This window comes from Lagopus leucura, unplaced genomic scaffold, assembly GCF_019238085.1.
Source record: "Lagopus leucura isolate 7727_CA_CO unplaced genomic scaffold, USGS_WTPT01 Super-Scaffold_100001, whole genome shotgun sequence".
Classification (NCBI taxonomy): domain Eukaryota; kingdom Metazoa; phylum Chordata; class Aves; order Galliformes; family Phasianidae; genus Lagopus; species Lagopus leucura.
The window spans coordinates 4,788,139-4,814,679 of NW_024962262.1; the positions used below are offsets into that span (position 1 = coordinate 4,788,139).

Genomic DNA, 26,541 nt, shown 5'->3' on the forward strand with positions numbered 1-26,541 from the left:
CCAACCTTGTGATTCTGTGATTCTGTGAATGTGTTAGAGAGACAGGCTTACATTTTCATTATACCCAGCCCAAATACACTAGAGAATCTGCAAATGAAAGGACTCTAAATTCTAATACTGAATTTTCCTCTCAGTTGTTCCTAAAAAGAAAGCTTAGAGTAGCAAATAAACGACTGTGTTTTCATTGCTTCATTGGCATGCGGTGAAGTAGAATGAACTGCTCTGTATTCTGAAGATTCATACGGTTGTTTGGGGAAGGCGTTCCTCCCATGAAGATGTAGCACACAGATGCCTCAGTCCAGCTCCCCACAGAACAGCTCTGTGCACGTTCAGCTGCAACAACAAAACCATTAATCTGCCCATAAACCAGAGCCCTCACAGTGCGACCCTTCCACTACAGAAGCACAAGAGCCAGGAAGCCACTGGCAAACACTGCAGCATTGTGCACTTTTGCACATAAACATTTTTCTTGTTTTAAGGGGATTCATTTATTCTTAGCCCTAACTACTGCAGAGGACAGGAATCTAGGCTCCGGGCAATATGAGTAGTAAAAACTTTATGGCAAATCATCTAGAAATTGCTATAAGACTCATTCTGGCTTAGCAGACGTCTAAAGATAGAGCACAGTTCCCTGCAGGAGATGGAGATGGGAACTGATTACCAGGAGGCGCAAATTGCAGCCCCGGGTTCTCAAAAATGTGACGTTTCCAGCAAAACTGCCTCCTTGCATCAAATCTGTGCTGTGGAACATCCTCAGGCTGATCAGTAGCAGCTGGCAGGAGGGGGGACCACGAAAATGCTGCTTGTGGTCAAGGACCACAGGGCAGAAAGATTACCTTCCCTTCAGAACACTTCTCCATGCTGGAATCACTACTTCACCAGCTGACAGGTAGCCCTGGCTGACTGAATGTGTGGTTTGTGAAAAGCCACATCAAAAACAAAAATCCTTCAACTCAGCCTGCATTTAGGCACCCGTTTCTTCTGCAAAGAGTGAGACGATACTTGGAGTTATTACAATAAGTAGAATGAACTTTATTTCCATTCATCCTTCATTAATACCATACAATTAGATAGCAATATCTGAAAAAAAAAGAACAAAACAGAACAACAGCAAAAAAAAAAACCTTGAAATAATTTAAAACAGAAGGCACAGAGAAACAAACCCAACTATGCAGCTACGAGAGAAAGGGGAAAAAAGATCCAGGAAAGAAATTCAGTCAGAGAAAAGTTTCTAATGCTAAACATTCTGATCAGAAGCTACAGCACACAAACAGAACCACACTGCTTAAGCTAACCCATGCTTTTGGTACATATATATATGTATATAGAAAAGAAAATAAATGCTAAAAATCTGATTTTTGTAGGGTTTTGAATGAAAAGTGTTACTCTGAAAATAACAATAATAAAAAAGTTAGCTCTAGTACATATACCAAAGTCTTTCCTAAAGTCTACACGAAGACATACTTTACAAAAGAAAAAACTGCATTAGGAGCAAAGTATACATTATAACACCATTTTGGAATGGGAAGAAACTCCTCAAATCAGCCAGCGTATCAAAGTTTGGTGTTTGCATCAGAAACAAAGTTCTCAATACAGTAATATACTGTACAGAACATTCTTTTAGTATTGTGAAATTAAACCCTTATCATACATCATAGAGAGGAATAAAACCATTTCATTCATATGAGATTTTATTTCTTCTTTTTTTTTTTTTCCTTTGCAAAAGAGGAACTTGAATTTCTTTTTAAAACAAAGCTACTGGGATCAATGACATGCGATAATACGCCCCAATGTTACAACGGCTAAGGGTGAAAGTAAAGTTCATGCTTCACAATTGATATATGCTGTGGTTCCCCTATACATTCTCTGGTAATGAATAATACAATACAGAGGTCATTCAGAAAGTCAGCTCAGATGTGAACCTGGTTTATAAATGAAGCTGTTTTTAGCTATGCAGAACACTGACAACCCGTAGGTTTTGCTCCAGGTCAGCACACTGCTTTATGTGCCACACTCCTCTTTGTTTTAAATAAATGGGTGGTGCTTAGCCTGCAAATATCACAGGAGGGCAAAGTCTACAAGTTACAGGTTTGTTTTTAAAAATACTAAATACGATTCAAGATAAACAGTATTTACCTTACTGACATCTTAACAGCAGGTGCTCTCTAAAGGAAAGAAAAATCCTGCAATGCCAGACAAATTGTTTCAGCATTCATACCAAGGCATTGCACATTTGTCAGGTGACAGAGGAAGAGTGAACTTTGCAGCTGGGAAAAGAGTGAAAAGAGTGAAGAGTGAACTCCAGCTGGGAGTTGAGTGAAAAGAGGCATCTTTCCTGCCTGCCCACCTGCAAACCTCGGGTGTTTTCTTAACAGTGGGCTTTTCTCTCTAAGTGATTCTCTCATCTACAAGGTGCGAGACAAAGCAGTGCTTCCACACGTGGAGCAAGAGAGCCGACAGCTACAATATAAACGGTAAAAATGGTCTTAGTAAAAATGTTCATCAAAATTCCCTGACATAGCAAAACATTCATCTGTCAAGGAAAGTCTAACACTGCAGGCCATTCCCTCAAAGGTGACCCCGGGCACGTGTCTTCTTGCCAGCACTGCAACAGTAATTGCTTCCATGTTTCTGTTCATTAGAGGATACAAACTCCGTAATATATTAAAGTTTCCTAACAAAGAGTCCAATTATTGCACTTTATAAAAATTCCAGTAATATCAGGCTTTCGTCCTACTTTTCTGTGAACACCGATGCCCTGAAAGGAAAAGTATGGGGACCCAACAATTTCTCAGGAGTAAGATGGATTCCTTGAGGGAGTCTGAAATACTGACTCAAACATGGAAAGGCTTACAAAGTGGAAGGGGGTACCTTTGGAAACGGGTTCTGACTCACAGCAGAAGGTAGATGCACCACTGCGTTACTGACACACATCCTCTTCTCAAAGAGTGGGTACGTGGCTGCTACATTTTTACAATACATTGAAACCAAGGGCTGTTCAGAGGAACCCAACCAACAGGTGGGCTCTTCTGCTGACTGTAAGACTGTTGTTTGACCGGGAAGGCTCAGTGAGAGCTGTATGGCAGTAGGAGCATACAGCTCCTACTGTGTGAGCATGTGTGCATTTGCATTTGCATCAGCAATGGATGTAGCAAACAGAAATGGCTAGTTCAGGATGGCAAGATACATACAGTGAGTCTGAAAAGCCCATGAATAAAGAGCCAAGGAAGAAAGTGAATACAGCAGTTTTGGCCCTGCTTATAACCAGCTGTACCAATGTGGGGGAAAAAGAGATAAAGGAGATTTTTGTGCCGACTATCCAGAAAATGAAGCTGCTCGAACCAAAATGATTTCATAAATCTAGATGAGGCTTCCAGGCCAGCAAATCACAGTTAAAGTTACTTTATTCCTCTGCTCCTTCAGCATGGGAACAAGTGCAGAATGGCTCATTCCAACCGTTGATAGTCCATTTACAGCAACAATCATATCACCACACCTAAAAAACACAAGAAGAAAACCCAGTGATGAGTACTGCTCTGCTGTAACTGACAGACACCAGCAAACAGCACTTTATCTTTGGAGAGGCATGTTTCCACTAGGTTTGAACTGTAGCTCAAAGCAAACATAAGGGTTCAGTATCCAGTCTGTTTTACTAATGACATAAATCTGGGAAATTCTCAGATCGCTGGATTCCAACCCTGACACCAAAATAGTTCTGCATTAAGAACTGACCCAAATGGAAATGTGAGAAGAGAGAGCAGGAAAGATCTACTTGACTCAAGGCAAGATGACAAGATAACAAGATAGCATGTGTATGTCACAGCATTTTTGTTTGTGTGAATTGTAACACATTTATACCAAACGTGTTTAATGTAGAAGGTGTAAGTAAAGATAAGCACCATTACCAATCACATTCCAACCAAGAACCCTGTTTTAAATGGCTTACAATTTTGTCAAATGTAACCATGTGCCTTGAGATGTCCTAGAGCAGATGGCTCAACTGAGAAGCTCTAGCAGTTCTGTGCTTTGAAACAGGGAACAGAAATTTGGGAGGGTGCTGTTTGCTGGCCTTGAAAAAAAATCCTCCTTGAAGGTTATGCTTCAGTTTTTACAAGTTCAAGTAAAATTTCAAAAAAGCACCTGTGTTCTTCTTACCCAGGCTACGTTCTATTTTGCTGATATCCCTCTCTACAACTTGAGTCTATTTGGGATCCCTCGGAGCAGCGGACTGAACAGGACTTTCCCTGTAACTAATCCCTCCAGCCATCGGGTGCACCACAGTGGATGGCAAAAAGGTGCTCTCCTGGGCTTTCCCAGCTCCCCCCACTAGGGCAGAATGAAGGAAGAGGAGGCAACTGGTCAAATGTGCATTCAGGAGCCCCTCTCTGCCTGAACCAGGTATTCCACCACCCAAGAAAGCATCCAAACCACAATGCTACAGTTGACTGAGTTGGGTCTCACTGACCCAATTGCTGAAGCCATTTCATCTATAAAGTCATAGCAGACTGATGCTGTAGGCAGAAGACATTCTTAACTACTGGACTGTGATTTTTTTCCCCAACTTTCTCTCTAGCCTAACAAAACATTCAGATAATTTAAACCAAATGGAACAGCTCAGAAAGAGTGGTCCCATGATAATACATTATGCAAGTTCTAAGGAGCTCCCACTTGTGATGGGAGAGGCCTATTTTTAAGTCCACAGTCTCAGAAAGAGAACAGATGTGAGCATAGGGTACTTACTACACCGCAGTATCACAGAAGAGAATCTTTTCTATTCCTTACAAGGAGTAAGCACGACCACAAGCACTCTTCCCTTTGTAAGAATGATCTTAAATTTCCATCTGTGTTAAGACTTAGAGTGATTAATTCCCCAATCTGAAATTATTTACTTTGGATTGAACTGAAATCTTTCATTTAATCCAAACTGTTTCATAGTTGGCCAAAAAAAAAAAAGTAATTTTGTGTTCAGCCAAACTATTTTTTTCATTATTTATTTAGTCACTGAGCCAAAAAATCTATTGCTGGCAAGGCTCTAGGCATAAGCACATGTTTTTCTTAAGTTATCATATAAGTAAATATACACGTAAAAATCATGCCATAAAACTTCAAGCCATCTAATGTTTACAAATCCAGGGCATATTTTTCACTCCTTCCTTTACAAAAACTATATCAGTTTATGAACAGGAAAATCTTTAACAGGAATCGTAAGTCCCAATTCTGAAACAACCCTACATAAAGCAAATGCATAAATGAGTAGTATACCTGGAAATTACACCCAAATGTAGATTGTAAGTAGAATCATTTAATCTCTAAGGCCAGAAGGGTCCACCACCTTAGAGGCCTTTACTGAACTCACCCCATTCATCCACGCCTTTCCTGCCAGCCAAAAACTCAGGGCACTGTTCCTTAACCATCTCCTCAGAGGTACTGACTGTTTCATCTACTTTCACACCTTTCTATTAAAGCAGCAGCATCCACCTTTAGTACTGGGGTTTTCAGCAGTGGTTTCAGAAAGCTTTAGGGAAGGATAAAGCTAGTGGGCTGCACCAGGGGCTACAATTGTTCATTAAGCTTTTAGTTGCATTAGCATGTGCTTACGTACAAGTGTTGATTACTATTACTGCTTTTTTTAACTCACTTTAATCTCCCATCAAAGTACGCAGGAGTTCCAAGGACAATGGTCTTAATGAAGAAAGGCTGGTTGGTGTGGTTCTCCTCATAGCCGCCGACAATGCTGAAACCCCAGCTTCCTAAATTGCTCCGCCGCAGCACTACGTCATGGCAGCTATGCAGGCAGCTGTGGAATGGAAGCACAGGAAAGCAAGAGAAAAGCTGGGTATACCACGGGTAGGTGTTTCCATACTAGACACAACACCTGCTCTCTCACATCAGTGCTGCAATAAGCAGGGAGAAGAAGGGGAAGGCTGGTGATTAGAGTATGCTGCCCACAGAGTAATTTTGCCATATTCAGACCAATTACAAAAAAAAAAAAAAACAACCTCCACATTCTTCAGACATAAATGTTTAAAAAGAAATAACGCAAAGCTAGAATAATTACTTCATACTAAAATGGCTTTATAGGGATTTCTAGGTGGCAAGAATGTGGGTGGAAAATGCATATCCAACCTATTCACTTTGCAAGTCAAAAAATGCAGTGCATGTTTCTCCCACCTCTAGTCAATTTATCCTTTTTACACTTTAAGTACAGATCTAGAAGTTCACGTGTCACCTTCTCTACCTCTGAACTGATTCACCGTCAGCAATGAAAATACACATGATTAACCATTTTGATACACGGCAGGTAAACAATCCAGATCGTGCTCCACTAACTGTACTGGGATATGTAATAACCTCCTTCATGAAAATTCTTGCCAGTGAAATAGGGACTGCAATTAAAACAAAGAAACAAACAAAAAGCCCTAGAAATTAACTTCCAGGCCATAATGATGCAAAGTTCTTTACTGACACACAATGCTCTTTAAAGAGCAGCAGCACAACGAGTGACATAGGAGCAACACATCATCTTCCACAGCGTATAAGGAATAAATCACTACTAAGGCATGGGGAGTAAGTATATTTACATTTACCAAAGCTGAAAGCAGTTTACTGACACTGGATAACTCATAGTTGTGTTATATTCAGACATATTTGTTATCTTCAGACATATTTTGCCCCCAGTATGCTTGTATATTTTTGTTGTTTTATATTTTAACTACAGTCCTGAGCTTGGTTAAGTCCATCAGTGGGAGAGGAATTAGCTGGCACACTGCCTGAAGTTACCAACACTATTCACTGTAGTGGGAGCTCTTCTTGATAGTGAGCAATGCCAGAATGAAGCCACAAGAGACTGAAAAACAGAATAGTAAAATGAAGCATGATGCTGTCAAGCAGACTGCAGATTAGGAATGGGGAGGGAGGGAGCTGCAGACCTGGAAGAGCTTCCATGTTTGGCAGAGATGGTAGTGGGTTCTTGAAAAGAAATAAATGAGGATTTGTAAATCCGGGTTTGTGTGGAAGAGACTTGTGTTAGAAGTATGAGAATGGAAAGTCTGATCCAATATTCCAAAGTTGTATGTTTGGCCTTGTAAATTTAAGTAGTAAACCAGCACAAAGACATATGGGTAAATACTTTGTGTTATTATTGATTATCTCTCTGATTTTAGATACTCTACTGGAAACTATGATACGGTTAAGCAATGGAAAAGATGAGCTTTATTAAATGAAGAGAATCCATGTGAGTAGTTACTGTTGTTTTTGAAGAGATAAATAGAGTCTCTTCACCTTCCAGTTTCCTAAGAGAATGCTGCTTCTGTTCATGATCCTCATCATGAGCACAATGCAAACAGAGTACAGTTGAACTGGTTAGGCAGGCAGAAATAAAGGCAGATGTCCTGCAGCTTGTAATGTCTCTGCTTTTGTATTTCTCTCCGACTTAGTTTAAAACAGGTAACTAATTACTGTATTAATTAATTCAGTACCTTGGGAGCCCCAGCCACATGACCCACGATGGTGACCAACTGGCATCATATTCATTTTCACTGATGGTACTCAGTTGTTCTTCACTGGCCTGGGGTTGTTCTTCTACAATCTGAACTTCCAGTGCTTTCAGGGCGACTACCGAGGAGGCAGCGCTGGCTTTCAGCATGGCCACTGCCTCACTGTGACTGAGGTTAGTCAGATCGATGCCATTGATGTTCAGCAACACATCACCTGTTTAGAGGCACAAGTAAGAACACAGCAGCCTGTCATGATCTACAGTACGTCTCTGACCAGGATTTCACCTAATACTGTAATTTTCTGGAGCCAAGACAGTCTCAACGAACAACTTGGGAATGTGAATAGCAACATTAGCTCAGTAAGCAACAATTCAGGCACCACAACTGTATCTTATAGATAAGTGAGGCACCACAGAGCATTTTAGGTTTTTGGCTTTTCTGAGTTTGCAATTTAGGAGAACAAAAATGAATACAAAAACAACTGGAAAGGCTGGTGCAAAATCCAATCCATCAGAAGGAAAAATGAGCATCTGTGCAAAGGTAATAATCTGGAAAGAGTCCAAGACAGTAAAAAAAAGTGCCACAAATTCTATTGTATTTCAGAGTAATATCAAAATGCCTCAGGGTGAAAACAAAAATGTAATTTACTGTTCAAGCAGTAAGAGTCTCCTTCTTCACACAATGTCTCACATACTGATGAAAGCCAGGAAAACCAAAGCAAACGTGAACACCTGAGCCACATTTGGAATGAGACTCATTTCTTAAAAGTTATTGCCTCCCAAGGAAAGCTAAAGTTGAGGTGCAGCACAACTTAAAACCATTTTTGTGGCTGCCTTGGCTCCTCTATTATTACACAATGAAACTATAACTGTGATTCTTCCATCAGTTGTATTTTTCACATCAGTATACTGTGGTATGTGGGTGTAAATCTCCCCATCTCAGAAGCATAGAAGGAGGTTCCCATGCAGTTCCTTTTCAATTTCAATTTCTGAAGTTCCCCTCCCCATCCTTCTAAATTGAATTCCTAAAACAATTAGAGATTCTGTGAATTCTGAATTGCCAAGGTCCCATACACAGTCTTTGTTTCACATATGACACAATATATTCTAATCACCAATGCTTAGCTACTAATCAGCAAGGACTGTGCTCTCCTATGCTGTGTCTAACCTATGTCTCCAGGTTCCCTGTACCTTCTGCAAACCTGAAGAACAGGGGTGGGTGCTGTAGCACACATGAAAACCACCAAAACCAGGCTGTGCTGGACAAAAAGCAAGATAGCATTTAGGTTTCATAGTCACTGCAGATGAAGCTCTGAGGGTAATCTCCAGGTGGATTACCTGCCATCAGGAACGTGTGAGCTGCTCAGATAGTACAGTGAGGGTTCCTCAAGCAGAAATGGAGCCCATCTCACCAAATGAAACACAAAACAGGACGCGTGCACTACAGTACGAAGCATCATGAGACACTCAGCTCAGGGGATTACAGTCAGCTATAAGGAATGTAACCAGACATTTCCTGATCTCCTCCACTTCCCTGCAATCGTGCTCTAAACATCCCTTTCCTAGAAAAGGTGGAAGTGTGATACTAAATACTGTATTTCCGTTACTGAAACACGAGGGCAAACATCCATCATTGCTTTGTTACATTTGTTAAAAGGCTTTATGACACCCCGTGATTTCAGTGAATGTGCTCATCAAAAAACAATTGGAGGTCATCCATGACACCAGGAAAGCCAAGCCCTACCTCGTTTAATCCTGCCATCTCTTGCCAAACACCCATGGGGCTGTACGCTTGTCACGAAAATGGGCAATTCGCCACTTTTGCTGCCTCTGCCTCCTGCCACTGTCATTCCAAGAGATTCATGTGGCTCTTTTTTCACAGTAATGTGTTTTTCTTGGCATGTAACGCACTGGGAGAGGTCCTGTTTGACAAGAATAAACAGTGTAGTTAAAGCTTTGAAAAAAACCCAACACACACACACAAAAAACAAACAGAAAAAATGCAAGGAAGTTCACTTCAAAGCTATACTTTGGTGCTTTAACAGAATGGTTTTAAGGACTAAGTCTGTACTGCAAATTGGCTTTAGTTGGATTTCCTCCAGGTCAGAAAAAAAATAAAAATGCTACTCATGTAGATGCTTAACTGTAGACAGAAAGTTGACAAAGGCCAACCTTGAAAATCTCACTCAAGTTTCTTTTAGCTCTTAGACTGGAATAGGCTAAATTTTAAGATTGTGCTATGAAACCATATGGCCAAAAGTCGAGAAACCAAACAGAAGCAAATCTTTTGATGTCTTGATGAACATCAGCATTACCTTACTCATAAGTAGAACATGGCCCACAACTACAAAGAAGCTCTGTAAGAAACGAAAATGTGTGTTTTCACAATCACACAGAGAGGCCATTTAAAATCTCATATGTCATGTTTGTTTTTACATCTGGTATGTAGCCTCTTTCAGAGCACAGAGTGACTGAAGTCAGTAAATGCTATATATAGGCTGTTAATAGATGCATTGAGCAGACTCCCTAATAACCATAATGATAACCCAAACCTGAAGCAAGAAGAAAATATTTCATTTTCTAACACGTGAATTCGAAAGTTTAGTGCATACTTAGTTTTCCACTATCTAAGGATTTAGACATGAATCAATTTATTTCACTTGCCCAAATCTTTCCTCTTCAGTTTGTTTAGTGACACATTGAAATCACTGCACACACACCTGCAATGACATCCTAAATCAACAAAATGCTCGGAAAGAATCCAAAATAACCAAATAACCTGGAAGATTCTTCCAAATACAAACACTTCTTTATTCCTATGCTTTCTCTTAGAAATTGGAAGCTCTGCTTTCCTCTACTTCCAATGCCACATGCCTCTTCTGACTGAGTATGCTCCCTGCAAGTTCATGTTAATCACATAATATGCAACTCATAGCTTCTAAAGACAGCTCCTCCTTAAGTCTTCAGGCTTTGGGACTAACTGGCAGGTGCCATGTAGTTATATAAACTTTGTATTAAGACTTCTACACCACCTATAGATCAATGAGAGAGAAGTAAAGATAGTACCTAAGCTTTTAAAAGAAAATACTACCAACACATGCAAATCCTCCCAGTAGAAGGGTGACATTAGACTGTGATGCTAAAAGACTGGGTAGGAGGAAAGGTGGCTTGATTGCCACGGTCAATAGGACAATTATTTCACAAAATCTGACCAGTAAGAAGTCACACTGTTTTAACAAGAAGTTAGAACTCAAGGACAGGCTTTATTCATACAGTCTTACAGATAATCTGATACTAGCTTAATGAAAGTCTCCTCGTTCTGCCTTTCTCTCCCATTCTCACAGAGGAGAGGACACATTCTTCAACAAGATCTTTATATGCTGGATAGTAAAAACTGCATGTCCTGTCGTTGCTGGTTGCAGCCAGCACAGTGGTAGAAACAAGAACACCCTCGAATGACACCAACCTTATGTGAGTTGGGTCTGCTGTGAAACAGCTGCTGGGACTGGTGTTGGTGTGGGTTGCTGTTGTGAGTCCCCGTATCTCGGATAATACTGACTGTTTGTGACTTCATGGGTCTAGAGATGATCAAATTCACTCTCTCCCCGCTGGCCTGTCAAATATATAAAACAAAATAAAGTCTGTAGGATACACATGATGAAATATGAAGTCAGCAGAACTTGTTTTTCAGCTCCTGGAGGTGCCATGAAGTTCTCAGTCCCTTACTTGATTCTTGCTGCAATTCCCCTTAGAACAGAGGGAATAGTAGCACTCCCTTACTTCTGATGTTACATCTGCTTCACTTGGAAATCCTTTGCAAAAAGGACTGATTCAGTGTTACGAAGCTTCAAACAGAAACCAATTCCATTTGCAGCCTCTACGAATTTGTGCAACCTCTATCAATAAAAGAAATATGCACATGATGTATCCAGGATCTGCAGAGTTTTGTCAAAAGTTCTGAACATTGTGTTTTTCAAAGACTTCAGAGAAAGATGTTATGCATGAGCAGACCACTAAATCCTAGAGATCTGGGAATATCAGGAGACTCAGATACGAGTTATTAAATGAAATATCAACTCTTTCCATTGCTGCAAAAACACACCTCAAGAGATAAAAATTACCTGTTGTAAAATTCTGACTATTTTACCATATCCAGAAACTTAGAAGCTAGTGTTAAACACCCAAATCATTGTTATTTTCCTTTAGCTACAATGGAAGCTCTTAAAATGATACCTGAAGCACATATTTTATTCATTTAAATTGTGGTTCTCGTTTGGTGTTGGAACTTGAGGTTAAGCAAAGGGAATTGACTGCCCTAGACTGCAAGAACCTGCTACTGGTCTATCCCAACTTTACCAAAACTGGAGCGCTTCTGCCAGCATCCCATCAGAAGGAATGCAGCTGTTTCCTTACAGATCAGGGGGAAGGTGTGCAGTAGAGCTTCTCTTGCAGGAATAGATAGCGGTCATATGTCTGACTGCATCACGCTTTGGGTAATATCTGTGTCCAGAGCAGAGCCAGTCATTTGGAATAGCTCTTCCTTAATGCTCAGGAAATGAGTTTTACTGCACTAGGTTCATGAAAGATTGACTTTTTGTTTCTAGCTGCTGTCTGTTGCTTCTGTGAAGTCTGGCAATTCGCTGTCACATTCTGCCCACCAACGCCATACACAGGTAAATCAATGCAAATCAATGTCCACTTTTATAGACCTCACTCAGACAAGAAATTAAACCTACAGTACATATTTTTTTCCTGTTAAGCAATAGGCCAAGTAAGCAGCCATCTAACACTCAGGCTGCATGCTAGGGAAGCATACACAAGCTGTGATGCTAGGGAATCACTTTTCACTTCTACTAAGATAAACTTCATCTGCAAAATGCCAAAGCCCGGTTGGCTGTATCATTTCCAGAACACGAATAACAGAATTGTACAGCCACAGGCTTTTAGAATCATAAAATTGCTCAGGTTGGAAAAGACGTTAAAGATCATCAAGTCCAACCACAACCTAACCTTACTACCCTAACTCTAACAACCCTCTGCTAAATCATGTCCCTGAGCACCACATCCAAACGGTTTTTAAACACATCCAGGGGTGGTGACTCAACCACCTCCCTGGGGAGCCTATTCCAGTGATTACAAACCTTGCTGTAAAGAAGTTTTTCCTGATATCCAACCTCCCCTGGTGCAACTTGAGGCATACTTTAGCTATTACTCACAAGTTGTTCTATTTGGGATAGACTCCACCCAATCTTCACCCAAGACACCGAGCCAAGACTTCAGGAATGCAAATTACCTGTATAACCTGAGCAGCAAGCTCGGGTGTCCCATGCTTCAAATCATGGCCATTGATGGCAAGCACTCGGTCATTGCTGCACAGCCGGCCATCTTGGGCAGCCAAACCTCCTTCTAAGAGGTCGAGAATGAAGACTCCCGGCTCATCTGTCCTGCGGACCAGCTTGATGCCAAGCTGCTCACTGGAGTCACGTTTGTGCAGCGTGACTTGGAAGCTGTCATCCCGTGAGGAGCAGGTGGTGGTGGTGGTGTCAGTGTGGCCATGGGTACGGCTCCCAAACCGCCGCTCCCGCAGCACGGTGAGGTGCAGCACCGTGCAGGGCTGTGACAGCACTGCTCGCGCGTGGTTATGAGACACGTTACTGATGTCAAAGCTATTCACCTGCCAAAAAATACGTTACAATAACCAGAACAGCAGTTTCATGGCTTCAATTACTACTCATTATGAACATAATGAAATTACGAACATAAAGTCCATTCCGAACTACATTTGCTGCAAAGCTCAAGAAAACCCACCTAGAGCAACCTACTTATCTGTCTGTATTTCATCCTCTCCTGCTCCTGCTTTGTCTGCCCCGTCCACAAACCTACTTCCCACAAAGGTGACATCTCTCTAAAGGCGAGCACCCTCCATCCTCATGCTACAGGATTTTTATTCTCCTGGTCTCCTGCACTTCTCAGATCTTTTCCCGTTTTGCTCTCCAGAATAAGAACTTCATGAATGCTTTTACCAGCAAGCTTAATATTACTTGTATCTATGAAACAACAGCTCTAAAAACAATCCCTTAAAGTCTCTGAGGAAGGCTAACATCTAACAATATGCAGCGCTTCCACAATGTGAAACATTAACAAACGAACTGAAATCCAGAAAACTTAAATTTGTTCACTAAGGCAAAAGAAAAGGCCTCAGTGAAGTCGCTGCATGAACTCAGGACTTTTTCCACTGACTTCAGTGAGCTTTCAGATTTGCAGCCTGTGCTGTTAAAAGTCAGTTGTAAATGAAAAACAGGCTAAGCCCTCCCTCCTTGTACACAAGAATCATTTGTTATGTGGCCCACTTATAGAAAGATCAGTTATATTCAGTCATTTCTTCTACTACAGCCAAGACAAAAACTTATAGTACAATAAGATTTAACTGAAAATAGGACCACCACAAAAACGAGCACAAAAGCAATATGTGTATCAAAAAGGGGTTGAAACTTAACACTTTCAAGTCATCTTTGGCACATACTGTTGTGCCCTGATGGAAGAGCCCCTGTCCTCATGATTTTAGTAGAAATACTAAAAAGCATACCAAATTTTAAAATTAAGGCCAAGTATTTATCAAAATACAAAAAAATATACTAAACTATAAAAAATAAATACCCACATACTGACCTGCCCCCAACCCCTGCCCAAAATCCAACCAGAACAACAACAAAAACAGCCACCAGCCAAAAGCTAGGCAGAGAAAGGACTCAGACATTTCTGTACAACAAGCATGACATTCCCATCACACATCTGAGCTGAGGGGTGGGTGTCAAGGGGCCAATGTCAAACAATTTGGCCATATCCTGTCCAGTGCTGCCCCAGACAGGTTGTCACCTTGAGCAGAGGGAGAGGAGGCACAGCTTGAAGAAAGAACAGTTAAAGCTGCCACCAGCAAACTCCACCAGGGCTCATCTCAGAGCCCTCAAATTAAATTTAGTTTTATTTTTAGCTGTCGCTTGCTAAAGTAGATGTATAAAATATGGAAGCACGCAAAGGGCATAGAAGAATGTATGCAACAAAATTTAATTCTTCTTTCAACAAAGCAGCCCACAATTTCAGAATAAAACAGACTTCGTTTTCTGTGTGAAAACAGATTCTCATCAGAACATATTTTAGGTGAATTAGGTGAATTTAGGTGAACATATTTTAGAACATAGAACATATTTTAGGTGAATTTAGGTGAACTGTACAGGACTATGACAGTCCTGCACAAAAAGGCCCATTTGTAGAGCACTTTTAGGCACCTACCTGTATGTTATACACGACATGCACGTTTATGTACCAGTTTCTAAATGCTGCTCCCTTAGATCTTAAAAGAGTAATACTTCTTGTTTGACTGGACAAGTGAAATGCTAAGCTTCATTTTGCAGCTCATTCTGGCGTTGTTTCAGCACTTGCCTCTCATGAAAGTCTTTGAAGACATTTTCAGAAAGGACTGGCTGAAGCATGTACTGAACTGCATCTAACTCTCTACTTAATTACAGTCTGTACAGACCAAGCCTGGTAATTTTAATACAACTCAGCACCAGCCCAGACAACTGTGGAGCTATAAAGACACTGTATCTTCTAAAAAACTTTGGCTTCTACCTCCCACACTTCATCCTCATCGTGACAAAAGGACTCTGATGAACGCCTTCCTAGCATCTGACAGCCTCGGTGTCAGCACGCTGATAGGGAGAACACACTGCTGCTTATAAATCCTATTTATAGTCAACTTATTGACACTTACGGCTTTGGGAACTATAATTGACAGCTGCCCAAATGGCAAGAATTTCCAAAGCTTTGGTGATAAGGTCCCTATTCTGCAACCAATGAGAGCCCTTGAGTATGGGAATAAACTGGGGAGTGTTTAATCAGTGCCTGCAACTGCTTGCTAAGAAGGCAACATTTTGGAAGACCCGAGCATTACCCTTGGCCAGCTACTCTTCTAACAATCAACAAGAGGAAAAAGATATGTTTTTTAAAAGGGACTTCTATTTTCTGAAGTGCAAACTAATTTTATTCCAAGTATAACTGCACTGCTTAAGCTACTTTTCTCTCCCAGATTTAAAAAAAAAATGGGAATGAAAAGGGCTGATGCTATTTTTGGACTGATCTCAGGCTATCACATCAAAAGCAAGCATTTTTAGTGAAGTCAGTTTTAAATGTACTGGAAATGTATTTTTTTCAGGTGGAAGGATTCCAAAATAGAAAAAAGGCGGAGGACTGTGTTGTTTATGTAGAATTCAATTACTGTCATTCTTCTAAAGATTTCTCCATCTACAGATTACTGCATTTAGCTCCTTCCCCTATGATAAAATCAACAGAATTAGATCCTTTTACACCGTCTTTGGCTAGTTACTGAAAACTGTAACAAAAATACACATCATATAATAACTAACTTAAATTTTAACCAATTGTGAAAATGTTAGAAAAAAAAAACAACTTTGCTTCAAATGATGTCAGTGAAGAATACTATTGATTTTATCTTTTTACAAATACTGAAAGATGCAGATCAGCTGCTGGGGCTGCTCAAAGATAACACTGAAATGAGACTAAAATAACAACTTAGACAAAGTCGGTCTAAGAAAATATAAATTGCTTTCTACACAGAACAAACATTGCTAACTTGTTAGCCAGAAGCATCCTTTAGTTCTTCTGGAAAGCACACATAAAGTAGAGATAAAGAACAAGCCCCACAACAATTAAACTCAGAAAACTAAGCTCATGTTTTAAAAATTGATAAGAGGAGAAAAACGAATTCTAAGGGGCTGATCCTGTGAACCACACAAAACATCATAGCCAAAAGTGCTAGAACAATGGGCTCTGCTTTGAATATTAATTGGCTTTCTAACTGATAATTGCAAAGCAAACATTTACACAACATAGTCAGACAAGGAAAATCTCCCATCTCATTTAGCAGGCAGTTCTGCAATGACTGAATGGTAAGTAAGCAAACAGAATATGTAATTAGATTCCATACTTGAAGTATTTGGTCTCCAGCAAGAAGTCTTCCATCTCTGGCAATGATCCCATCTCGATAAACCTCCTGAATAACAATGTTGATCAAAGGCGTTTCATTGCCACCCACTATGCTAATTCCTAATTCAATATAAGGATTGGACCGATGAATTTCAATAGTAGTGATCTCTCCCTCAGGCAAGGTAGGTGGCTGTTGATTTGCTGCCAATTATTTAAAAAAAGAAAGAAAGAAAAATGATTAATATCCTTTACAACTCATCCACTTTCAATAAAGCAAATTGCCAGAGGACTGACTAGAGCATGGCACACAATGGTTTCACGATCTAAACAACTGTGACAGTATTAGTTTTGGTATTTATTGGTTCACCTAGATCATTAGAAATAATCAATAGTAAATTAGCAGCACCTACGCTTCGTGAAATTGAGGTTAACTGTTTTTTTCATATTCTGAACCTTTTGGCTCCTGGCCTTTATTATAATAAACATCTCCCATTTGATCAAGTGTATTCACACTTGATGATGACAACAGCAAAAATTCATTTGGGTTCGTAGCCCACAGAACATTTTCACTATGTTTCTTCATTAGCTGCTATTACACAAATCATGTGCTTCCACTGAGATAACAGGTGCCAAGGAAGAGCCCATTTCTGAAGCAAGCATGGAGACAACAAAGGAAGATGCTAAGGGATGGTAGATACACAGAAGAAGGAAGGGGAAATGACCACCTTCTTCTGTGGTAAGGCTGAGAGCTTCCTCTCTAAAATCCCAGACACTAGAGGTGTTGTTGCTAACTCAGAGCGAGTGGATGCAGGAGTTACTCAGCTGCTTTCTGGGCCAAGCAGGGCAGCACTTGGTGTGCAGGAAGCCTGCTGATCCAGTGCGGACCCATAGGAGAAGGGAAAAGAAATCTCATCTTAGATAAGAACTGCTGCAATTTTACAGAAAACACATGGCTTCGGCCTCACTGCCACTAGGTTGACATGAACTATCTTAGTGAGAGAGTTTCATTATGACCAGATTTCTACTCTGTCTGCTCACAGGATATAACGAACCTCCATTAGTGGCTGACCACATAGCAAAGCTGCCACATCGCTATAGGCTGTGATAAGTGTTGCTCCTGGATTGGACTAGACCTGTTTCTTACATGTTATTCCTGTTTTCAGCATCCTGAACAGGGAGAATTCCTCAGAGCACTTGGAATGAAGTTTCGTTTGCCAGGGGAGGTTCAGTTTGCATATTATGAAAAATTTCTTATCTGAAAGAGTGGTCCAGCATTGGAACAGGCTGCCCAGGGAGGCGGTCGAGTCACTGTACCTAGAAGCATTCAAGAACTGCATAGATGTGGTACTTAGAGATTACAGAAACACAGAATGGCCTGGGTTGAAAAGGACCACAATGATCACTGAGCTTCAACCCCCCTGCTATGTGCAGGGTCACCAACCAGCAGACCAGGCTGCCCAGAGCCACATCCAGCCTGGCCTTGAATGCCTCCAGGGATGGGGCATCCACAACCTCCTTGAAGCAGTTAATGGGCATGGTGGGGATGGGCTGATGATTGGACTCAATGATCTGAGAGGTCTTTTCCACTCTTAAAGATTCTGTGATTCTAATGTATGGGTGTTGGTGTAGCATACAGCACTGTGATATCCAGCACACACACACACATGCATATTTCTTTCCTTCTGAACTGCTATTCTAGCTCAGCTGCACACTTGCCCATAACCGAAACCTACCAGCATTCAATTGCAAAAGAGCAAAGAAAAAGAAAAAGCCAACAAACATGCATTCAGTCTTCCAAAGACACAAGCTCTGACAACCATAACCGCTCCTACACTTGATAAGCAATCTGAAAAGGTAACTGAGGACATACTGTCTGCTCCTGTGTTCTCTTCAAAAGGAGGATTGTCGATGCCAGGCTCATCCGCCCAAGCAGGCAGTGCAGGAGTAAAGCTCTGCTCAGCAGGCACGATGCTCTGCTCTGCATCTGGGGACACGCTGTTGGGCTGCTCCGGCCCACCTGGCCCGGCCTCAGCCTCAGCCTCAGCCTGCAGCTTGCTCGCTTTCCGCCTCTCCAGGGCAACCCTTCGGTGAGAGGCCCCAGGGCACCTGCAAAGAAAACACTGACATCAAATCTGCAGCAAGAACCACAGTGCCAGTTCTCCACCAAGCAACGTCAGTCTTCCTCAAAGCCACGGCTTTAAACAAGTCATAAATGTTAACCTGGATTGATCTAGTGTGTCAAGCAACCCTGCCATGGCAGGGAATTGGAGCTTGATGATCTTTAAGGGCCCTTTTGACATACGATTCTATGATTTTACGGCCAAAATGCATGTCAGTGGACAGAGACCAAGATGATACTGCTTACTTCACAGAATCTGCCTTATGTAGCTTCCTGGCCCAGAACTAAATGTGCTGTGATTCACTCTGAATGAGGACTTTTTTCACTATGTATATTTCAGCTTCTGGAAGACAAACCTTTCTGAAAAGATTGAACAAGCTCAGCACAAAACCCCAGAGAGTAGAAGCCCTGTTTCAGGGCACATCTGAGCACCCACTGGAGCTATCACCCTTGGCCCCACTAAGCCCAGAAAGAAGCATTACATTTTCTTGTGGCCACCTTAGGAAGGAAAGAATGAAATGAAATTTACCTAGGCTGTCATCTAAGCATTAACATAATGAAAACATTACGCTTGTCCATGAGTGTCTGTGAGAAGTTTGACATAATAACAGCTCTCTGTTCATGACCTCTTGAGTCAGCAAAGGTTCATTCTCCTCCTCATCCTTTTTTTTGTCTTCCTGACTTCACAAAGGAGGTCTAATTTTTGCTTTCCCCCAGGCAGCAATGTCCCATCAACATTCTATTCTTTCCATGATAACCTGATTTTCATGAGTTTATTTTAAGGCCATGATTCTTCACTTACACTTAAAACCCTACAATAGTTTTTTTGTAAAGAAGGGCTGCAATGTTGCAAATTGATAGAAAGCCTTCATCTACTGAACAGTCTTACATCTATTTGCAAATGACTGATGTGGACATCAAGCTTACTTTTGCTGTGTCACACAGTTTTGTCAGCTTCTGATATTTCACGTCTTACAGTATTTGATGTCCTTTCTAAAGCTTCTGCTTTGGGAGCTGCTGACCACATAAAGATGTTCATACTGTAGCACTGTCAGAAAAAAATGGAACCGTGTTCTTAAAAGAACTCCTTGTTTGGGAATTTGACTGATTGTTATAACAAAAGGAGAAATTATTCATGTCTGCAAAAGGATAAGGAATGTGTTTACAGAGTTGAAGACATCAGAAGTGTAGATGTTCTAACCTGTCAAACTGGGGTGGTCTGAGAATCAAAATGTACTGATATTCTGTGAAAAGGATGCAATGATTGTAGGGTTAGACTGTTTTGACATGAGGGATTTTGAAGAAATGCTAACAAAGCTACTCAGATCTGAGGAATTTTGATAAACACTCATGCTGAATTTGTGACATCCCACTCCAGGAGTTACACTACACATACATAAACTGAGACAGGTACTCACAGGTGAATATGTGTGTGTATACATATACATATATTGTGATATATGTTTAGAAGAATGAAATAACCAAAATGTGAAATATGCATAAATACAGAGCCTAAAAGGTAACATAACGAAATTATACTTTTAAGAAATCATTTCTTGGGGTTTTCCTCAAGACAATGCTGAGTTTCACACCTGCTGGACATCTTGCTCTTTAAACTTTAGAAAGTGCAAGCACGAAAGATGAAAATTACTTGAAGCACAAGCTCCAATATCATTCAGCTCTTGAGCAATGTGTGAAGAATTAAGGCTCCTGCAGAAACATCTTGTTCACTGCAAGCTCTGAAAGTTCAGGACAAAGCCATCCTACGCTGCATGTCTGTCCCTGAACAGCTCTGATACAAAAGTGCTAACTTTAGGCAAAGAAGTGAATTGCTCAAAATTGACACTGTCACACAATGATGCTTCAGACCCACAGAAGATCAGAGCCACTTCTGTGAACATGATACTTCCTTCCATCACATCTTCTACCAAAATAGTAGTGCGCTGCCAGCCCTAACGCAGCTTGTTCACAAGGCCTGTGGATCATGGAGGAGTTGGTGTAGGTGGCAAAACTCACCTTGGAAACCTATGGGTTTTGGGGGGGAGTTGTTCAAAAATAAATAAAAATAAATAAATAAGACAGGACAGAACAAACCCATCCTTGGAAATGTCCTGTTTCTGTCAAAGCTTTCCAAACCGTAGACAGGTTCTCCCCCCTTGTTCACATAGCACATTCCCCCATCATTGTCTGGCAGCTGATTAAAGCTGTCATATGAAATATAAATAGATTTGAGGTTTATTTTTGCTGATGATATTTCATTATCATTTCAAAGGCTTACAGCAAGAAATGTAAAGAACATCCTGAGCACACCTACTTAGCTCAACAGAATCACTGTTATGCAACCAGAGAAAAAAAGAAAACAATACAGAATTAACTGTTAGATTCTTCCCCTTCTTCCCCAAATGAATTGGTGATTTTGGAGGACTAAGACTTTCAGCCTGGTACTGTGGAACTCCATGGCCTTAAAAGTAGCTGTCTAGCAGACACATCAAGTCATACCATGCCAACTGCTAGGTCTTTAAACATGACATGCCATCTATACCAAGCAACAAAAACAAGTGTTGGTATTCAAGCACATAAATTGATGCTTTTTCATTTCCACTTGCAATACAAAAATATATTTATTAGCATTAGGAATGCATTATTCACAAATAGTGAGACCATAAAGTAGCTGTAACAGTTAACAAGTGCCAATAAATCTCTAAAGGTGCACACCCTTACTAACACTATTTTTGCCAAATGTTTGAGATAAAGAGCAGTTAGGACAAAGTCCTGTAGCAACTTTGTGAACACAGATGGATGCCTCAGGTTCAAAGCTAGCATCAAAGATTCTTTTTATGGATACAGGAACTCATTCTCCTACAACAAATCGCATAAATAAGAGCTTGAAACTGAAATATCTCTTCCAGGAATGGCATTTCATATCTATCTACAAAGTCAGAACAATTTGAATAGGAGTGAGAAGAAAGCAATGCTTGTTTTTTTAAAACTTGTGAGTGCTTACTTTATGACTATAGATACCTAAGAGTAGAAATGCTGAAGCAACCAGCTAAAGCACATCAGTGATGCTATTTATCAGGAAATTTGAAGGGCAGTTGTTCTTGGGATGTAAAATGAGCTTCTTGTGGACTCCCTCCTCCACTCAGCAGCAGGAATGGCTTTAGCTCAGTTCTGGGTGTTGTCAGAGTGTAAATTTTACCTTGAACCTCTTTTAAACAATATCAGACAGAAAAAAAAAGTATTTTCTTAAACAGACAAGTCTGTTTGTGTCTCATTTAAAAGCTGAATTGTTGGAACGCTAGCAGCAATCTCTCTCTGCAAAGAAAAGAGCTTTCACACAAAATTAAGATGTAGTTTACAATATATTCCATGGAATAACAGCAGGGGCTCGAAAAACACATTTGCTCAGTGACTACTGAAAAGAAAGATTTCGTTGTAACTTGGGCCATCAGTTTCTGCCCAATATAGAGGTTCCATAAAAGCAAACACACCAAATGGCCTCAAAACAGTTGCAGTAAATCGCTCTCCAAAGACCGCAAAGAAGCAGCTGAAATGTCTGTGGTATTGCTCATAAAACGTTGCCAACAAAATGACCTTAAACAGTGATTTTGGCAGGATTTACAGCTGCAATTCAGAGTAAAACATGTTGCCTCTTTGGAAAGCTAAGTGATTGGGTTTTGTTTGAATTTTGCCAGGGGAGAAAAAGAAAAAAAAAGAAAAGAAGGCACTATACTTGCGAACCAAAAAAGACTAAGACCTAGGAAAACACACAGAGAAGAGGGTTTTTGCTGTGTGTTTGTCTCTCACATGTAAGGATTTGAGCCTATCGGAAACCAGGTAGCTTCAGAGCAGAAACCAACCACAGACAGGACTTCTTTCCAGCAAAGGAGAGAATCCATGGGGTATGTATGGAGAAGCTTTGAATACATTGCTTATCTACTACTTAGGTGTAAAGAACGACAGCCAGAACAAGGCTAAATGTTACATATGCTCTTCAATCTGCTTGGTGTTAAAAACAGACATGTAGGGACAGCTAGCATGAGAAAAAATAGCTCAGAAGCACTATAATGAACACTAAAATAACTGATATTTCCAAACTTCTGAATGGTAAGGTTTTCTACTTAAACAAATGATTTTCATGTAATCTTCTTACTCTAAATTTGTATAGTAAGCATGCTGATCAAGACACAGTGAACATTTCATCATTTCCAGAAAACATAATCCTTTTTAAAGTTCAAATGAAGCCTTCCACAAAACTGGCCTGGATGCTGGCCTCAACATGAAAACATTTGGTAAAATGCCTCCATCCAAAATGATAACTTAAACCACTACAGCAGAACACAGGAGAAGAAGATTGAAGCCTGTCTCAAAACGAATGCATAAATGGGATACTTAAACCTCCTATTAAAAAGTTGCACAAATTTAGGAATACTGTCTTGTACGATGGAATGGATTTTGTTCAGGACTGATTCATCTGTAAGAATTAATTGAATCAAAACCACAAATAGAAAAAGCTCAATGAATTTCCTTGAATTTTGTTCTGATAAACTGCCTGTGATATTTAGAAGTGGAATTGACACCTACTTGGCTAAACATTAGCTATTTTTCTTACCTGTCACTTACTGATTGAGTGACAAAAGGGCAAAACAGTTCGGCCTGACATTATTCATGCATTGTTTCCTTTAAGGCAAATTACACTGTGTTCAACTTCAAAACTCACATTTCCCAAATGAACCTGACAAAACTAAAAGATTAATAAATCAAGAATATTTTTTTTAAGCATTGAGGTACCATGAGGGCAATTAGTGATTATGAAGCAATCGAATGATTGTCTCATGCCTCTTATTTCCAGAGCAACTTGCAGCATCCTTGCATTCCAAGTTGCCTGGCGGGTATTATGACATGTTCTCTAGCTTTCATGCTCAAAGAGAGTAGACTGCAGTAATCCTGGAAAACTGGAGTGAGAATGTTTTTTAACCTCCCAAACTAACCAATCAGATTTCATTTCTTGAAAATACAAGCTAGTCATTTCAGTGCTTACTAAGACTCATTTATATTAATCTATGCTGAAAATTGTAATAATACTGAATTATGTATTTCTTTCCTACATTTAATAATCAGTAATAACATTTTACTGGATTCAGTAATCCATACAAAATCAAATTCAAATGACACATCTTATGTCAGCATTGATAATTTACAGGTGTTCAGATGTTTGCAAATAAACTTAATTGAAAACCAAAAATCACCATGTACTCAAAATGCACATCGGCACCCTGAGACAACAGAAGGAATTCAAGATGAGCAGCTTTCTGAACTGAAAGCTTTTTTTCATCTGACAAACAGGAAAAGCCAGTGACTCAGCTCACGCAGATTTCATAATAATCTTATGCATTAGGAAAATGAGTATTTCATATATATCTGAAGGGAGTATACATAATGTTCCAAATACAAGTAAACTGACCTTATGTCACTCAGAAAGATAGCAGACAAGGAAAATGGACTGAAAAGCTGAGGGAAATGTCAGTGAGAAACCTGAAGATAAACCAAATATGCAGCAAGAGTCTTAGTAGCACTCTGGCTCTTATCAAAATCAAATCAGTTTAATGTTACGATTATAAATCTAACAGGTTGTCTGTCCAGCTGCCTCTAAGTCATCATATAGATCAGAAGTCATCTGCCTGGAAGAAAAGAACATGCCTAAAATAACAGGGAAACATGGAGATTTAGAGAAGAAAAAAATCAAAAGAACAAGAAAGGCTACTCATTATTGCCTGTACTTCTCTGAAAAGGATGCTGCATGTGTGCATGTCCCTGCAGTGGGTAAAAACACCAGCAAAACTCCGCTCGCACCCCAGACTGCATGGCCACGGTCCTCTGGGCCTCTCAACTTCTGGAAGTCTTTGGGCTTATGGCAAGATGGAAGGGGCCCTGCTGAAACAGTATCTGACCGAAGCATACCTCTCCTGAGCCTCCTCAGCACCAGGGCCTGAGGTGCCGCTCCTGCCTGCAGCAGAGGCATGGGAATGTTGCAGGTGTTATCACTATTTACCCCAATGCCTCACTGTGGCCAGGGAGGTAAAACAAGCTAGACAGAACTGAAGGCAGAAGAAGGAGGCCCATGGCTTAAGAGTACCTGCAGTTTAGAGAGCAACAGGAGTCAGACGGAACCTCTCCAGTGCTCACTGCACACTGTGCCACTGCTTTCCTCCCTCTGGGCCTCTGCTTTGAAGCCTTTGCAGGTGTCATGGTGCCCAAGGACAAACACAGCAAGGAAATATTCTACATGAAACGGGCAACTTCTGAGGCTTGGGCTGGTTTAAAATACCCAAAGTATCATACTAAAATAAAACAAAGCATGTAAGAGCAAAACCCATGATTAAATTAATGTGGGATGGAAACAGAAAGTTCTTGTCTCAGTACAGTGACTGAGGAGAAGAAAAGTGGCCACGTACCATCCATTTTTGCTATGACTCACCAGGCAATGCTTGTTTTTACAAACACTGCTGGCAAATGCTCACACACTGAGTTTTGTTTTTTACATTTTGTCTACATGCAACAGAGACGCACAATGCTTCCTGTTCTGGTTTTGATGCTTTTTGAAGAGACAGTTATATGCCTTTCTGAAACCTCTCTCTGCAAAATGAACATAGTTTTTCCAAGTTAAACACAACATGTGAGCTGAATTGAAAGTGAAAATGCACCAATCCCATTGAGTTATACACGGGAAATATTTTCTGATATCAGAAGCAATTCATGTGAACAGGATCCTTTGAAAGCAGAGGCATTTCCTCTGAATGCATTATTTCCTTCTCAATGTAATTCCCCACTATACTCATCTTGTAATTCCTTAAATCTCCGATCAGTTTAAAAATATGTTACTCTGTCTAGATGTGCAGAAAATCTTTTAGCTCTGACTGATGAATTACATCATGTTTTAGCTTTAGCATGAGTGTTATGTTCAAACTTCTGTTAATGGCTCATATAATAAAATAATAAATATTTGCTTACTGAAAGTGCCTTCCGAAACTACAGAGAAAACCAAAGCAGTTAAATGCACCCCTCAGAACAAGTTTAATATTGGTCCATCGAGATAAATGACATGTTTTACACAAAAGAATGAAACACGTTCATGTAGCAACCTCCAACAGCAAGGATGCTTTTCTTTGTCAGAAGAATGAAATGCACTAGTCTACATAATATTAAATATTACTCTAACCTGAACTTGATAATCTTATTTCCTCTTCTTCTGTCATGCCCTCCTGCCACTATTTAAATGATTAGGGTAGGAAAGCATAAAAGAAAAGAAATATAAAATGATTAACAGTTCAGAATAAGCTCCTAAACCTGTGAACGGGTTTAAAACAGAACAACAAAGAATAACAGAAAAATAGGTCTTGCAGGAGTCTCAAGAGGCACCCTGTCCATTAGCCTATCTCGAGGAAAAATTGTGCTGCTGTAACTACTCCTGTTAAAAGTTGGTTTAACGTATTTGTGCACTCTTCTGAAAATGGAGAATACACAACCATCCTACTCAGAAATCTATGCCACTGCTGGATCATTACAAAGCTTTTCTTTTTTTTTTTTTTTTTCCTAAAATCTGAACTAAATTTCCTTTGCTCCTTCTGCCCTGCTTCTCTCCTCTTTGCAGACATGGTCCGCATTTGCCTCGCTCCTCACTACTCGGTCTTTATTTTCCTCTACCTTAAATAACCCCATTGCCTTTCACTTTTCCAAGACTCCTGCTGACTCACCTTGTTCCTCCCATGATTCTCCACATGTTCCCTGATATTCTTTCTATGCAATGTCCAAGAATGGACTCAGCACTGTGGTTGGGCTCAGTATCATTTCCTACAATGCTATACTGTGGATTTCATAGCCACACCAACCCTCGCTTCCCTCTGCCCCCCACTTTATCCTGAGA

General features: G+C 40.3%; 1 protein-coding gene across 8 annotated transcripts in view; it reads right to left on the minus strand.

The window, feature by feature from the left end:
* Positions 1-1,002: 1,002 nt before the first annotated feature.
* LNX2 (ligand of numb-protein X 2) overlaps positions 1,003-26,541 on the minus strand; it is a 59,216-nt gene continuing 33,677 nt past the window's right edge. For 7 of the 8 annotated variants that reach the window (XM_042867622.1, XM_042867623.1, XM_042867624.1 and 4 more), the window contains 8 exons: positions 18,369-18,604; positions 16,500-16,699; positions 12,789-13,169; positions 10,962-11,108; positions 9,240-9,417; positions 7,479-7,710; positions 5,639-5,797; positions 1,003-3,496 (listed from right to left, as the gene is read on the minus strand). In XM_042867622.1, the coding sequence (XP_042723556.1) occupies positions 3,361-3,496; positions 5,639-5,797; positions 7,479-7,710; positions 9,240-9,417; positions 10,962-11,108; positions 12,789-13,169; positions 16,500-16,699; positions 18,369-18,604 (1,669 nt within the window). In that variant the 3' untranslated portion in view covers positions 1,003-3,360. The remainder of the gene's footprint in view (positions 3,497-5,638; positions 5,798-7,478; positions 7,711-9,239; positions 9,418-10,961; positions 11,109-12,788; positions 13,170-16,499; positions 16,700-18,368; positions 18,605-26,541) is intronic. The other variant, XM_042867629.1, reaches the window with a different exon arrangement.